Here is a 17,907-nt window from a genome sequence, read left to right as displayed (position 1 = left end):
GGGGGGCAGGCGGAGACCGCTGATCATGACAGTAGCTTTTACACTGAAAGATGCCATTGGGACAAAATGTGAAACGTGAGTGCACACAGAAAAATACAGATTTATCAAACTGTGCACACTCATGTTTCTGCTCACTTTCCTTCATTCGTCTTGATAAACATGGAACTGAGTGCACGTCAGACACGTCTCCTGACACATCTCTATTTAAATATGCAAGTAGATGTAAAAGAATCAAAGTTCATGCTTAATAATCCAGGTAAAAAAATCCAACTACGTTCAGTCAGGTCATCTGGACGGTTTCTTTTTGTTGTTGTTGAGACGTTTCACCATTCATCCAATGGACTTCATCAATCTAAGGAGCCACAAACAAACTCAGTCCCACAAGCAGCTCACTCCCATCAAAGCTCACCCCAGTTTTTCATTCATCCTTTATTTACACAGATAAATCACATTGAGCCACGAAGATTCATTTACAAGTGAGATTTGTTTAGACAGACAAAAAGTGATGAAAGTAACAACATGTATAGGATTTGGAGGCAAAAATAATCCTATCCAACTCTCACTCCTTGGCCGAGGAGAGAGAGCCTGATATTGATAAAAACACCCCGTGCATCGGCACATAGTGACGTAGACATTCCGCAGGGGAGATGACAAGAGCGGTGATCATGTCAAGGACACTCCAGAGACACTGAGTTCTGATAAGAATGGTACAATCAGTCCGTTCCCTCCCTAAACTCTCTCGACGGTGCCGAAATTGACCTAGGACTGCACCAGAGAGAAACCAAGAGTCCTAAAATGACACAATGTTTATTCAGCTGGGTCCCTCTGATAGATCCTCAGACTTCCTCGGTGGGAGGGGCAGAGCATCAAATTTACAGGGCCTCCAGGCAAGTTGAGATAAATTACCTTTCGGAAGATATATATAGAGAGGCTCTTAAGCAGTTTCACAAAAAGGACAGAGCAAAAGCAAAGTGGAGTAGGGAGAGTGGGAGGGAAGCATCCGCCCTCAACAAGGGTAAGTGGTGAAGTGCAGTAGTTTGGGAGTGTGCTGCTTGTGGGACTGAGCTTGTTTGTGGCTCCTTGGATTGATGAAGTCCTTTGGATGAAGGACGAAACGTTAAAAAAAAAGAACCCTCCAGATGACCTGACAGAACTTTGATAGATATAAAAATGTTGTGCATGTGTGAGTCTTTTCTCTGCACGAACAAATATGATGTCTAGATGCAGCAAAACGAGGAATTGAATGGAATATACAGTAAATAATGAGATGGTCAAAAATGTTAGTGGGGTTTAAAAAAGAGAAGATGTTTGCCACACAAACACAAAGAGGAATGATTGTGTGTGTGAAGCTGCAGTTGTTTAATTAAATGAACTGGGAGACGTTGATCTTCTGGTGGCGCACTTCTGAGTCTGAGGCATTTCCAACTTTACACAGCACCACTATTACTGTAAACAATATAAATAAATAAAAGATGCTGTGCCTCAACAGTGGGGGTTAAGCCACAATGTGGGGAAATCTGACTTATCTGGGTGTCCCATGGATGAGGTCATCACATACAGCTGGCATGGCACGATCAGGGATGCCAGAGAAAAACCCAATCAGTGTTTACTTGGTGTGATTCCTCCAGCAGCACCACAGCTGACATTCATTCACCATTACAAACTTTTACACAGCTGTTTATGGACATACATGTCATTATCTGCACCTTGTCGATCTGAGGAATCATCGCCGGTGAGTTGTTCTGGATTCATTTGCTGATCCAACACCATTTCTTTCTGAGTGAGGATGGAAGTCCACCTTCAAGAATTCCCTCACATTTTATGCTCCTCAGCTGTCTGTGACCCTTCCTCATGGATACACTGCCACCAAGTTCACCCCAGGACCCCGATACGCTGCTACCACCATGCTCAACAACCACCGCCCCTCTAAAGAGGTTTAGACGTGCTCAGAACTATTGTGGACTGATAGCAGTATCAGATGTAGTGAGGAGCTCACGGCATTGAAGCTCTCACTAAGGTCTTGTGATTCTGAGTGATTCTTCAGGTTGTAGTGATGTCAGCTCGGTCACTGTGCCGCCTCTGAACGTCTGTCATTGGAGAACCACGCAACAATAAGTGTGCAACCTTTCTAATGCTGCCTAATGTTTTCTGCCCTGACATGAATAATTGTGTTGATGGTGTGACGTGTGTGCATGTGAACATGTAGAACCTTTGTCGTGGAAAATAAAGATTCCCAAACAATCAGGTTTCATTATTTTTTAAAGCTTTGGAGAACAGCCAACAATTCACAGCAGATCAATGCATTTACAAGAACACACTCATCAATGCCTTCTCCTGTCTGAGGTTCCAATTACTGTCCAGATGTTATCAAAGCAGCTGTGCACAGAAACGACTGGGAGCGCGGAAGATGAAAACACCTTGGAAGAATAAAAAGATCTACGTCTTTGTCCAATTTAGTTTATTTACTTTTTCTCTTTAAATAAATGTCTCTTGAAATACTTAGTAAGATCATTTAAAAACAACTAAACTCAGAGAAATTACATTCACTGTGAAAAGGCAACAATTCAAATCAAACTGACGTTATTCAAAGTGATCAGATGTAAATGTATTAAAAGTATAAACATTTAGGTTTGCAGTTCTTGTACATATTGAGGACTCAGTATCATTTAATGTACAAAAAAAAATCTTAAATGTTAAAATCAGCTTCTGGTCATTTGACACAGAATCATCAGCTACAGAAAGGAAAAAGATCATGTTTGTCTCAACATCGTACAACAAACATGACAAAAATCAAAAGTGAACTCAAACCAAAAGATGAACTCTGATAACTAATTGGACTTTATCAGAACTTTACGCTCACAGATAAATCTGAGCTGATACAGAGAATCTCCTTTGTCCCAGGTCTTTGTGAGTTCCCTCTTGGGGAGTTTCAGGTTAATATCTGGACCTGTAGGCATCAACAGAACATATGGACCAGTTGCACCTATCTCTGCTGTCACCCAGTACCTGTAAATAAAAAAACACAAACATTATAAAGTAAAATAAATCTTCATGTAACTTCTGCAGCAGAAAATAAACAGAAAAAGAGTCAGTTTGATACAGAAACAACAGCAAACATCTGACAGGTTGTAAATCACATTTTATTATTATTTGCTCCTGAAAATGCAACAGAAACACAAGAAGAAGTTTCTTATTACATCATCATCATTCAATAGAAGATATTTTAGAAATGACTGTAGAAGCTGAAAACATATGGCTTTATTTAAATTAAGAAATAAATATAAAAATTCATCAGGTATAATATTAAAAAGATATTAGAGCACAGATATAAAAAAAAGGTTGCTTAAATTTCAAGTTTGTTTTTTATCAAAATATTAATTATTCTAATAATTAACGTCCTGTGTTTGTAGTTTGGATGTAGTTTTATTTGTCACTTGTCAGTTAATTTTTATATTTATTTGTTTTTCAGTCAACTATGTGGATTTTTGTTCTTGAATGAAAGGGTAACAATAATTTTGATCATGTCCATGTAATTAAAATAAATCAATTCATTTAATTTTTTTTTTGTTCTGCATTTGATGTTTGATCTTAGAAAACTGATGCAGCAGCAGAATATTTAAATGTAACTGCAAATTAAAAAACTTAAAATCAAAGAATCACCTGTAAAGACTCAGATTTTGATTTATTGTATTTTTATTTAAAGAGGTTTTATTCAGAGGAGGATCAGTTACCAACAACATCTGAAGTTAATTAAAATAAATTGTTCATACCTTTATAAATAATAAAATAGTGTAATGAAATGTTATATACCTTAAGAATAATTAAAACCCCAAATATTCACAGTGCAGTATGACAGTGGAATAAAAAGATTCCAGTTTTTTAATTCTCTTACTCCAAAGTGTCGTTATGTCCGTCAACCCAGACCCAGCTGTTGTTAATTTGTCGCAGCCCCAACCAGTATCCATGAATATTGTCCAAGTAGGGCTCTGTGTTATTACTGATAAACTCCTGTCAATTAAAACATGCAGAGCATCAGAAACATGTACACTTTTTAATCTCAGTACAATAAAACTAGTTCAGAATGTTAAAAGTACTGTTTGTAGTTAAAGTTGTAATGTTGGTCTGAGAGCTCACCTGTTCCTGCAGATTCTCAACAACAACCAGATCTGCAGACTGGTTTTGACAAAACTGTCGACTTGCCTCCCAGGTTTTAAAAGATGCACCTTTGTAGAACAGGTAGCACTTGTTCTGGAACAGAACCCAGCTGTTCTGACACGGCTGACATCCTGGGTTCATTAAATTAAATTAAAAAAAATGGTTAAAGCTATGTTCAAATTAAGAGCCACCAGTAAAATATTATTTACAAAGGTGAAAAAAATCATAAATGCCTTTAATTTTATTATCTTCAAAATTTTTATGCCTGAATAAAAATGACTTGATGATGTTAGCTCAGCAAAAATAATAAAAACAAACAATGAAAAATTTAAAATCCTCCCAGAGGAGCTGCTTTAAAACAAAATAAAAAGTTATTGGAAATAAACCTCAGAACCTGATCTGTCTTCAGTCAGCTGCTGGAAAACTATTAAAACTGTTTGTTTTGGATAATTTTATTAATGTGAATGTTGAGTCAGCAGGATTTAGCTACTGTTCTGCTACTTTTTCCTTTTAGCTCACCTTCTGCTACTCTTAGATAAACTTTTCCTGCTCTTAGCTTTCCTTTTGCTATTTTTAGCTATTCTTCTGCTTCTACTTATTTGCTACTTTAGCTAACCTTTTGCTGCTACTTTAAAATAGCAATTTACTACGTTTAGCTAATATTTTAGTACTTTTAGCTTTGAACTAGTCTGCTGCTACATTTAGCTTTAAGCTAATATTTTGCTGCAATTTGCTACACTTTTGCTACTTTATTTAATGTAGCCTTTAATGACTTTAACCTTTATCTATTTTTAGCTTTAAACTAGACATCTGCTACATTTATTTTTATTTGTTCATTCATTTAAAATAAACAAAAATAAAAAAATTCATCAAAAAGAAAATCCTTTCTGCTTCATTTTTGAACCAGCTTTTGCTACTTTTAACAAACATTTAGCTAATTTTAGCTTTAAATTAGCTACCTGCTACATTTAGCCTTTAGCTAATAATTTTGTGCTTTCAGCTTTGAACTAGCCTTCAGCTAGGTTTTGCTTTTAGCTAACCTTTTGCTGATTTTAGATAGCATGAAGCTACTTTTTTACAGCGACTGTTCTGTTTTTTAAACTTTAACCTCCCTGTTTCAGCTTCTTGAGCAAACTTCAGCAGCTACCCGGCGCTCAGCGTTCACTTAGCATTTATTTTATGTCGTGGACTGTTTTGTTGTTTTGTCTCTGTGTGGCACTGCGATGGACTTGTGACCTGTCCAGGGTGTACCCCACCTCTCGTACAGTGATGGATGGACATGGGCACCAGTGACCTCCGCGACCCAAAAATGAAGAAGCGGGTAAAGCCAATGGATGGAGGGATGGAGGGATGGATGGATGGATGGATGCATGGATGGATGGATGGATGGATGGATACATGGATGCATGAATGGATGGATGCATGGATGGATGGATACATGGATGCATGGATGGATGGATGGATGAATGGATGCATGGATGGATGCATGGATGGATGGATGCATGGATGCATGGATGGATGGATGGATGGATGGATGCATGGATGGATGCATGGATGGATGGATGCATGGATTTATGGATGGATGGATGGATGGATGGATGCATGGATGGATGGATGCATGGATGGATGCATGGATGGATGGATGCATGGATGCATGGATGGATGGACTGTTTTGTTAAAGCAGCTGTTATGAGATTTCTGAGAAAAGTTGAAGTTGTCTCCTCCTCGTAGAAAAGAACTTACTTTTGTTGCGACAGAAGTCTTTTACTGGAAACGTGTCGAAGGTCAGGATGAATTCCAGCGTCCAGTTAAGGTCGTCTCTTCCTTTGGTCAACTCTTGAGTCCGATTCATTAAATAATTGATTTCATCGTGTAGCTGTTGAATGTAAATTGTTAAGTTTGTGTTTTTCTCAGTCACCGTCTTGTTGTTGTCTTCCTGTTGCTTCATCAGCATCATCACTGAACAAAAGAGACACCAATTAATTATTTAGTAAAAACATGTATATCACTTAACTATAAGGGTACCCTTATAAATTACTAATAAATAGTTAATAATCTATTTCAGCTGTACATATTTAAACAATAAAGCAGTTAAAGGATATTAGTTAACTAGAAAGTTCCTGGAGAAACTTTGACGGAGACTGCCAGGCTGCTGCCGAGTTAAATTCTTGATTTGATATTAAAGTTGTTTGTGTTCGCTCTCAGCTACCACCATATCAAGTTTCAGCTGGATAGCTCTAAAAATGGTTGAGTTATAGTCAAGTTTTGACCCAATCCTCGAGTCTTCGACCCATTTGCAGGCAGGAAGGCGAAAGCAGGAGTTTAAAATAAAAACCTGAGATCAGGCAAAAAAAAATAAAAAAAAAACAGGACCAGGCAGGCGAAACAGGACGGGTACTGACTCGGACAGAACTCAGAAATCAGACAGGGGGGCTGTGGTGTCTGTACAGAACAGAACAATGACCGGACGATGAGTGGAGGAGAGAAAGGCTTTTTATAAAACAGAGGGAGCGTGAGGGATGAGAGCACCTGGGCAGGTGGCTGATGAGAGACAGGTGTGAACGATAAAGGCTGAGGAGTGAGTGGAAAGTGACAGAAAACAGAATCAGGAACAGAATCACACAGAAGTAAAAAAAAGCAGAATGACAAACACAATAAGCAGAAAAGGGGAAGACAGAAATACCAGACAGCTCAGGGACAGACTGTGACAATTTTGTGTTTGCTGAGGTAGCCGTGGCAGCCATCTTGGATCCAAATGGCTCCAAAACCCAATCAGTTCTAGACATTTATCTGAAGATTACTTTCTGTGAGTTTCAACCAAATCCAACAGTTTGTTTCTGTTTTCATCAGGAACCTGTTTGTTCGACTTGACAGCAGCAGTTAGTGTGAGGAGTGCTCTCTCATTCATTTCCTATGAAGAATTTAGGTGTGTTTGTTAGCAAAATGCATCACCATGGTAACTCCGATTGCCAATAAAAGTAATAGCACACATAACAGGGCCGAGCTGGTCGCTTTGATATAACATTTGTTGAGGTACAGATTGTGGTTCGGGCCGCATTATCATTGAAAGAGGAGTAAGTTAACTGACACTCAGGAAAGAATCAAGACTGCTTATTTATTATTAAATTATTATTAATAATGAATAGTATTATTAATATTAATACTAATTTATAAGACTGAGCTGAATACAGCACCTCAGACTGAAGAAGTCTTTTGGATGAAAGGCAAAACGTTTCTACTTTTTTTGCACAGGATCAGATTTAACTCGTTTGTATTATTGAGCATCCATCAGGATAATACTAATTATTCATTATTAATATTAATAATTATTAATATGTTATTGATATTAATATAGATATTAATAATATTATTAGTAATAATTTATATTAGTGTTTGTTATTATATTAATAATTATTAAAATCAACATTAATGTTAAATATTATTATTACTAATTAATAATAATAATACGTGATAATAGGTGCCTTCCATGCATTTGCATGCCACCTATTATTCTACTCCTCAGAAGAGAGTCTATATTTCTATCTCCGTTAATGCGGCCCAAACCACAGCGTCCACCCCCACAAAAATATCAAAACAACCAATCCGGCTCCGGGAATTGTGCAATTACTTTTATTGTCATTCGCAATTACCATGGAGACATATTTTGCTAACAATCTTCTCCCGACTGTCTTTGTCTCATCTGATGAACTAATTGTCTCTGATAAAGACTGACGAGGAAGAACTTCTGTTCATCTACAAGAATGACTTGTGCTGAAAACTGATGCAAGAAACTGATATAAGATTCTAAGAAGATAGAACGTCTCACACTCGTTGAATTGTCCTAAAAGATCTTCTTAAAGTTGAGTTTGTGGAAAAAGATCTCACTGTGACTGACGATGATGATTCTGGCCACGAGGAGGACACAAAATATCCCAAAACACAACATCAACACACCGAAAGTGTGAAAGTGAGAGCGAGCTGCTGCTTCACCGTCTGATTGGAAACAACAGCACAGCCATTAGTAATAATATTATACTTACATAGAAACTGTCTCTTCTTTTTTTAAATCTTTTTAAATAAATTAAACACGTGTTGAGAACAATCTTTCTGTGTCACAGTAACAGTAGTGAAGATGTGAGCATGTGTGGAGGCTTTCTGCTGAACCAGGCGTTCTAATGTGTTTAAACTCAGGTCCATATTTGGACCTGACCTGAGGAGCTTCCCATATATCCCAAAATATATTTTCTGAAGTGACAAAAGAAATTAAACTTAATCCTTGACTTTATTATTCAAACTGGACCAAACAGAATCATTAATGAATTCATAAACCTCATCCCAAATCTGACAAAAGAAGAATCTTTAAACTAAATATTGTAGCAATATTCTGTATTTAAACACAAATCTAGAACCTCTACATACAAACAGAAAAAATCCAGAGGACTTACTTGGTGAATTCTTGGCAGCAGGTTCTGTAGATTTTACTGCAAAGTTAATGTTTGTCTTCTGTTTTGTCTCTGAAAAAATTAAAAATTAATCTGTAAAGACCCAGTTTGTTTCTATTTGTTGAGTTAAATCCATGACAGACACAAAATTAAACCCAGTTTGATAAAATAAATGTTTGCCTTCAACAAATTAATTCCCAAATGACTGTTGACTGAAAATCAAATTTAAATCTGTCGCATCATAAAATGTTAACCGGGAGTTTTTACCGTTTTCATGTTGAGTATTTTCATAAATCACTGAAGCACCATCGTCTACGTCCATCTTGAAGAGTCGCAGATAAAAACTGCTAAAGACGGGACTGAACTAAACAGTTTATAAAGAGCAAACACACGTTTCCTCTTCCTCTTAACATTTGATGAATTCACAAGACATGCGTGCAAACAGAAAAATATTTTGTTTGGAATCATAATAGAAAAAAGAACTAGAAAAAAAAGGAAGCTGAAGAACTACCTCTTTGGGTTTAAGTGAAATGTCAATCCAACAACAATTGGCTTTTTTATCTGCAGCCTCTAAGATTTACATTTCATCTAAACAACAATAGTGAAACCTGTCATTTCATCTTTAATATTCATATTTCCATGTTTTGCATCAGGATGCAGCTGCACACCTGGAGCTTCATGTTTGAAAGAGCGTAGCTATCAAGTGTCGGGTTTCGGATTCAGAATCAGCCAGACAACAAGAGTGAAACAAATAAAAACAACTTTGTTGTTTTGCAGCTGCAGGAACTCGTCTTCACAGGCAGGTGGGGTGAGAGCCACCTGTTGGAGCTTGAAGTGACGACATAACTGTAATTGATGAAAAGGCAGCTGCAGAGGGAGGCCTTTAATGCTGTGAACAACGGGACAACGCAGGGTCGTGGTCCAAAGGGCGAAGCAGGGGTCAAACACAGAGAGTCAGAGATCCAAGAACAAATCCAAAAGGGGCAAACCGTAACCCAGAAGAAGTAGTCATCACCTGGGTCAGATGGGCAGAGCAGAGCAGACTAGGAGCAGGCAAAGCAGGAGGTCCCGAAGGCAGGTGTGGGGTCGAGACAAAACAAGCAAGGCGTGAACATCAGGCGTGAAACAAGAAGGCTGGATATCAGGAACTATGAACAGGTATAATAATCTGGCCGAGGATGAGTGAGAGCTTGGGGCTTATGTAGAGCAAGAAACAGGTGAAGAGCCAGAGTGCTGATTGAGCTGCAGCGCAGAGTGTGTGTGGCAGAGAAGCAAAGCTTGAGAGCAGAGCATGACAGGGCAGAAATATGACATGAAAGAGCAGAAACCACATGAGGGGCTGTGAGCGAGGCAGGGGACAGAGGATGTGATCATGACATGAAGAGGCAGAGACGTGAGCAGATGGGGGGCAGGCGGAGACCGCTGATCATGACAGTAGCTTTTACACTGAAAGATGCCATTGGGACAAAATGTGAAACGTGAGTGCACACAGAAAAATACAGATTTATCAAACTGTGCACACTCATGTTTCTGCTCACTTTCCTTCATTCGTCTTGATAAACATGGAACTGAGTGCACGTCAGACACGTCTCCTGACACATCTCTATTTAAATATGCAAGTAGATGTAAAAGAATCAAAGTTCATGCTTAATAATCCAGGTAAAAAAATCCAACTACGTTCAGTCAGGTCATCTGGACGGTTTCTTTTTGTTGTTGTTGAGACGTTTCACCATTCATCCAATGGACTTCATCAATCTAAGGAGCCACAAACAAACTCAGTCCCACAAGCAGCTCACTCCCATCAAAGCTCACCCCAGTTTTTCATTCATCCTTTATTTACACAGATAAATCACATTGAGCCACGAAGATTCATTTACAAGTGAGATTTGTTTAGACAGACAAAAAGTGATGAAAGTAACAACATGTATAGGATTTGGAGGCAAAAATAATCCTATCCAACTCTCACTCCTTGGCCGAGGAGAGAGAGCCTGATATTGATAAAAACACCCCGTGCATCGGCACATAGTGACGTAGACATTCCGCAGGGGAGATGACAAGAGCGGTGATCATGTCAAGGACACTCCAGAGACACTGAGTTCTGATAAGAATGGTACAATCAGTCCGTTCCCTCCCTAAACTCTCTCGACGGTGCCGAAATTGACCTAGGACTGCACCAGAGAGAAACCAAGAGTCCTAAAATGACACAATGTTTATTCAGCTGGGTCCCTCTGATAGATCCTCAGACTTCCTCGGTGGGAGGGGCAGAGCATCAAATTTACAGGGCCTCCAGGCAAGTTGAGATAAATTACCTTTCGGAAGATATATATAGAGAGGCTCTTAAGCAGTTTCACAAAAAGGACAGAGCAAAAGCAAAGTGGAGTAGGGAGAGTGGGAGGGAAGCATCCGCCCTCAACAAGGGTAAGTGGTGAAGTGCAGTAGTTTGGGAGTGTGCTGCTTGTGGGACTGAGCTTGTTTGTGGCTCCTTGGATTGATGAAGTCCTTTGGATGAAGGACGAAACGTTAAAAAAAAAGAACCCTCCAGATGACCTGACAGAACTTTGATAGATATAAAAATGTTGTGCATGTGTGAGTCTTTTCTCTGCACGAACAAATATGATGTCTAGATGCAGCAAAACGAGGAATTGAATGGAATATACAGTAAATAATGAGATGGTCAAAAATGTTAGTGGGGTTTAAAAAAGAGAAGATGTTTGCCACACAAACACAAAGAGGAATGATTGTGTGTGTGAAGCTGCAGTTGTTTAATTAAATGAACTGGGAGACGTTGATCTTCTGGTGGCGCACTTCTGAGTCTGAGGCATTTCCAACTTTACACAGCACCACTATTACTGTAAACAATATAAATAAATAAAAGATGCTGTGCCTCAACAGTGGGGGTTAAGCCACAATGTGGGGAAATCTGACTTATCTGGGTGTCCCATGGATGAGGTCATCACATACAGCTGGCATGGCACGATCAGGGATGCCAGAGAAAAACCCAATCAGTGTTTACTTGGTGTGATTCCTCCAGCAGCACCACAGCTGACATTCATTCACCATTACAAACTTTTACACAGCTGTTTATGGACATACATGTCATTATCTGCACCTTGTCGATCTGAGGAATCATCGCCGGTGAGTTGTTCTGGATTCATTTGCTGATCCAACACCATTTCTTTCTGAGTGAGGATGGAAGTCCACCTTCAAGAATTCCCTCACATTTTATGCTCCTCAGCTGTCTGTGACCCTTCCTCATGGATACACTGCCACCAAGTTCACCCCAGGACCCCGATACGCTGCTACCACCATGCTCAACAACCACCGCCCCTCTAAAGAGGTTTAGACGTGCTCAGAACTATTGTGGACTGATAGCAGTATCAGATGTAGTGAGGAGCTCACGGCATTGAAGCTCTCACTAAGGTCTTGTGATTCTGAGTGATTCTTCAGGTTGTAGTGATGTCAGCTCGGTCACTGTGCCGCCTCTGAACGTCTGTCATTGGAGAACCACGCAACAATAAGTGTGCAACCTTTCTAATGCTGCCTAATGTTTTCTGCCCTGACATGAATAATTGTGTTGATGGTGTGACGTGTGTGCATGTGAACATGTAGAACCTTTGTCGTGGAAAATAAAGATTCCCAAACAATCAGGTTTCATTATTTTTTAAAGCTTTGGAGAACAGCCAACAATTCACAGCAGATCAATGCATTTACAAGAACACACTCATCAATGCCTTCTCCTGTCTGAGGTTCCAATTACTGTCCAGATGTTATCAAAGCAGCTGTGCACAGAAACGACTGGGAGCGCGGAAGATGAAAACACCTTGGAAGAATAAAAAGATCTACGTCTTTGTCCAATTTAGTTTATTTACTTTTTCTCTTTAAATAAATGTCTCTTGAAATACTTAGTAAGATCATTTAAAAACAACTAAACTCAGAGAAATTACATTCACTGTGAAAAGGCAACAATTCAAATCAAACTGACGTTATTCAAAGTGATCAGATGTAAATGTATTAAAAGTATAAACATTTAGGTTTGCAGTTCTTGTACATATTGAGGACTCAGTATCATTTAATGTACAAAAAAAAATCTTAAATGTTAAAATCAGCTTCTGGTCATTTGACACAGAATCATCAGCTACAGAAAGGAAAAAGATCATGTTTGTCTCAACATCGTACAACAAACATGACAAAAATCAAAAGTGAACTCAAACCAAAAGATGAACTCTGATAACTAATTGGACTTTATCAGAACTTTACGCTCACAGATAAATCTGAGCTGATACAGAGAATCTCCTTTGTCCCAGGTCTTTGTGAGTTCCCTCTTGGGGAGTTTCAGGTTAATATCTGGACCTGTAGGCATCAACAGAACATATGGACCAGTTGCACCTATCTCTGCTGTCACCCAGTACCTGTAAATAAAAAAACACAAACATTATAAAGTAAAATAAATCTTCATGTAACTTCTGCAGCAGAAAATAAACAGAAAAAGAGTCAGTTTGATACAGAAACAACAGCAAACATCTGACAGGTTGTAAATCACATTTTATTATTATTTGCTCCTGAAAATGCAACAGAAACACAAGAAGAAGTTTCTTATTACATCATCATCATTCAATAGAAGATATTTTAGAAATGACTGTAGAAGCTGAAAACATATGGCTTTATTTAAATTAAGAAATAAATATAAAAATTCATCAGGTATAATATTAAAAAGATATTAGAGCACAGATATAAAAAAAAGGTTGCTTAAATTTCAAGTTTGTTTTTTATCAAAATATTAATTATTCTAATAATTAACGTCCTGTGTTTGTAGTTTGGATGTAGTTTTATTTGTCACTTGTCAGTTAATTTTTATATTTATTTGTTTTTCAGTCAACTATGTGGATTTTTGTTCTTGAATGAAAGGGTAACAATAATTTTGATCATGTCCATGTAATTAAAATAAATCAATTCATTTAATTTTTTTTTTGTTCTGCATTTGATGTTTGATCTTAGAAAACTGATGCAGCAGCAGAATATTTAAATGTAACTGCAAATTAAAAAACTTAAAATCAAAGAATCACCTGTAAAGACTCAGATTTTGATTTATTGTATTTTTATTTAAAGAGGTTTTATTCAGAGGAGGATCAGTTACCAACAACATCTGAAGTTAATTAAAATAAATTGTTCATACCTTTATAAATAATAAAATAGTGTAATGAAATGTTATATACCTTAAGAATAATTAAAACCCCAAATATTCACAGTGCAGTATGACAGTGGAATAAAAAGATTCCAGTTTTTTAATTCTCTTACTCCAAAGTGTCGTTATGTCCGTCAACCCAGACCCAGCTGTTGTTAATTTGTCGCAGCCCCAACCAGTATCCATGAATATTGTCCAAGTAGGGCTCTGTGTTATTACTGATAAACTCCTGTCAATTAAAACATGCAGAGCATCAGAAACATGTACACTTTTTAATCTCAGTACAATAAAACTAGTTCAGAATGTTAAAAGTACTGTTTGTAGTTAAAGTTGTAATGTTGGTCTGAGAGCTCACCTGTTCCTGCAGATTCTCAACAACAACCAGATCTGCAGACTGGTTTTGACAAAACTGTCGACTTGCCTCCCAGGTTTTAAAAGATGCACCTTTGTAGAACAGGTAGCACTTGTTCTGGAACAGAACCCAGCTGTTCTGACACGGCTGACATCCTGGGTTCATTAAATTAAATTAAAAAAAATGGTTAAAGCTATGTTCAAATTAAGAGCCACCAGTAAAATATTATTTACAAAGGTGAAAAAAATCATAAATGCCTTTAATTTTATTATCTTCAAAATTTTTATGCCTGAATAAAAATGACTTGATGATGTTAGCTCAGCAAAAATAATAAAAACAAACAATGAAAAATTTAAAATCCTCCCAGAGGAGCTGCTTTAAAACAAAATAAAAAGTTATTGGAAATAAACCTCAGAACCTGATCTGTCTTCAGTCAGCTGCTGGAAAACTATTAAAACTGTTTGTTTTGGATAATTTTATTAATGTGAATGTTGAGTCAGCAGGATTTAGCTACTGTTCTGCTACTTTTTCCTTTTAGCTCACCTTCTGCTACTCTTAGATAAACTTTTCCTGCTCTTAGCTTTCCTTTTGCTATTTTTAGCTATTCTTCTGCTTCTACTTATTTGCTACTTTAGCTAACCTTTTGCTGCTACTTTAAAATAGCAATTTACTACGTTTAGCTAATATTTTAGTACTTTTAGCTTTGAACTAGTCTGCTGCTACATTTAGCTTTAAGCTAATATTTTGCTGCAATTTGCTACACTTTTGCTACTTTATTTAATGTAGCCTTTAATGACTTTAACCTTTATCTATTTTTAGCTTTAAACTAGACATCTGCTACATTTATTTTTATTTGTTCATTCATTTAAAATAAACAAAAATAAAAAAATTCATCAAAAAGAAAATCCTTTCTGCTTCATTTTTGAACCAGCTTTTGCTACTTTTAACAAACATTTAGCTAATTTTAGCTTTAAATTAGCTACCTGCTACATTTAGCCTTTAGCTAATAATTTTGTGCTTTCAGCTTTGAACTAGCCTTCAGCTAGGTTTTGCTTTTAGCTAACCTTTTGCTGATTTTAGATAGCATGAAGCTACTTTTTTACAGCGACTGTTCTGTTTTTTAAACTTTAACCTCCCTGTTTCAGCTTCTTGAGCAAACTTCAGCAGCTACCCGGCGCTCAGCGTTCACTTAGCATTTATTTTATGTCGTGGACTGTTTTGTTGTTTTGTCTCTGTGTGGCACTGCGATGGACTTGTGACCTGTCCAGGGTGTACCCCACCTCTCGTACAGTGATGGATGGACATGGGCACCAGTGACCTCCGCGACCCAAAAATGAAGAAGCGGGTAAAGCCAATGGATGGAGGGATGGAGGGATGGATGGATGGATGGATGCATGGATGGATGGATGGATGGATGGATACATGGATGCATGAATGGATGGATGCATGGATGGATGGATACATGGATGCATGGATGGATGGATGGATGAATGGATGCATGGATGGATGCATGGATGGATGGATGCATGGATGCATGGATGGATGGATGGATGGATGGATGCATGGATGGATGCATGGATGGATGGATGCATGGATTTATGGATGGATGGATGGATGGATGGATGCATGGATGGATGGATGCATGGATGGATGCATGGATGGATGGATGCATGGATGCATGGATGGATGGACTGTTTTGTTAAAGCAGCTGTTATGAGATTTCTGAGAAAAGTTGAAGTTGTCTCCTCCTCGTAGAAAAGAACTTACTTTTGTTGCGACAGAAGTCTTTTACTGGAAACGTGTCGAAGGTCAGGATGAATTCCAGCGTCCAGTTAAGGTCGTCTCTTCCTTTGGTCAACTCTTGAGTCCGATTCATTAAATAATTGATTTCATCGTGTAGCTGTTGAATGTAAATTGTTAAGTTTGTGTTTTTCTCAGTCACCGTCTTGTTGTTGTCTTCCTGTTGCTTCATCAGCATCATCACTGAACAAAAGAGACACCAATTAATTATTTAGTAAAAACATGTATATCACTTAACTATAAGGGTACCCTTATAAATTACTAATAAATAGTTAATAATCTATTTCAGCTGTACATATTTAAACAATAAAGCAGTTAAAGGATATTAGTTAACTAGAAAGTTCCTGGAGAAACTTTGACGGAGACTGCCAGGCTGCTGCCGAGTTAAATTCTTGATTTGATATTAAAGTTGTTTGTGTTCGCTCTCAGCTACCACCATATCAAGTTTCAGCTGGATAGCTCTAAAAATGGTTGAGTTATAGTCAAGTTTTGACCCAATCCTCGAGTCTTCGACCCATTTGCAGGCAGGAAGGCGAAAGCAGGAGTTTAAAATAAAAACCTGAGATCAGGCAAAAAAAAATAAAAAAAAAACAGGACCAGGCAGGCGAAACAGGACGGGTACTGACTCGGACAGAACTCAGAAATCAGACAGGGGGGCTGTGGTGTCTGTACAGAACAGAACAATGACCGGACGATGAGTGGAGGAGAGAAAGGCTTTTTATAAAACAGAGGGAGCGTGAGGGATGAGAGCACCTGGGCAGGTGGCTGATGAGAGACAGGTGTGAACGATAAAGGCTGAGGAGTGAGTGGAAAGTGACAGAAAACAGAATCAGGAACAGAATCACACAGAAGTAAAAAAAAGCAGAATGACAAACACAATAAGCAGAAAAGGGGAAGACAGAAATACCAGACAGCTCAGGGACAGACTGTGACAATTTTGTGTTTGCTGAGGTAGCCGTGGCAGCCATCTTGGATCCAAATGGCTCCAAAACCCAATCAGTTCTAGACATTTATCTGAAGATTACTTTCTGTGAGTTTCAACCAAATCCAACAGTTTGTTTCTGTTTTCATCAGGAACCTGTTTGTTCGACTTGACAGCAGCAGTTAGTGTGAGGAGTGCTCTCTCATTCATTTCCTATGAAGAATTTAGGTGTGTTTGTTAGCAAAATGCATCACCATGGTAACTCCGATTGCCAATAAAAGTAATAGCACACATAACAGGGCCGAGCTGGTCGCTTTGATATAACATTTGTTGAGGTACAGATTGTGGTTCGGGCCGCATTATCATTGAAAGAGGAGTAAGTTAACTGACACTCAGGAAAGAATCAAGACTGCTTATTTATTATTAAATTATTATTAATAATGAATAGTATTATTAATATTAATACTAATTTATAAGACTGAGCTGAATACAGCACCTCAGACTGAAGAAGTCTTTTGGATGAAAGGCAAAACGTTTCTACTTTTTTTGCACAGGATCAGATTTAACTCGTTTGTATTATTGAGCATCCATCAGGATAATACTAATTATTCATTATTAATATTAATAATTATTAATATGTTATTGATATTAATATAGATATTAATAATATTATTAGTAATAATTTATATTAGTGTTTGTTATTATATTAATAATTATTAAAATCAACATTAATGTTAAATATTATTATTACTAATTAATAATAATAATACGTGATAATAGGTGCCTTCCATGCATTTGCATGCCACCTATTATTCTACTCCTCAGAAGAGAGTCTATATTTCTATCTCCGTTAATGCGGCCCAAACCACAGCGTCCACCCCCACAAAAATATCAAAACAACCAATCCGGCTCCGGGAATTGTGCAATTACTTTTATTGTCATTCGCAATTACCATGGAGACATATTTTGCTAACAATCTTCTCCCGACTGTCTTTGTCTCATCTGATGAACTAATTGTCTCTGATAAAGACTGACGAGGAAGAACTTCTGTTCA

General features: G+C 37.8%; 1 protein-coding gene across 1 annotated transcript; it reads right to left on the bottom strand.

Annotated features, from left to right (window-relative positions):
- Nucleotides 1-3,888: 3,888 nt before the first annotated feature.
- On the bottom strand, nucleotides 3,889-6,112 carry LOC119409629 (C-type lectin domain family 4 member G-like). Its single transcript, XM_037676530.1, has 3 exons — nucleotides 5,899-6,112; nucleotides 4,135-4,286; nucleotides 3,889-4,008 (listed from the first exon to the last, which is right to left on the bottom strand). Exons 1-3 carry the CDS (start codon nucleotides 6,110-6,112, stop codon nucleotides 3,889-3,891), a joined length of 486 nt encoding a protein of 161 aa, XP_037532458.1.
- Between the last annotated feature and the right edge of the window lie 11,795 nt (nucleotides 6,113-17,907).

The sequence above is a fragment of the Nematolebias whitei genome, chromosome 5 (assembly GCF_014905685.2).
Source record: "Nematolebias whitei isolate Nwh7 chromosome 5, NemWhi1, whole genome shotgun sequence".
Lineage (NCBI taxonomy): Eukaryota > Metazoa > Chordata > Actinopteri > Cyprinodontiformes > Rivulidae > Nematolebias > Nematolebias whitei.
Note: the sequence above shows the minus strand (reverse complement) of the source record. Positions and strands in the feature narration are given on the sequence as shown.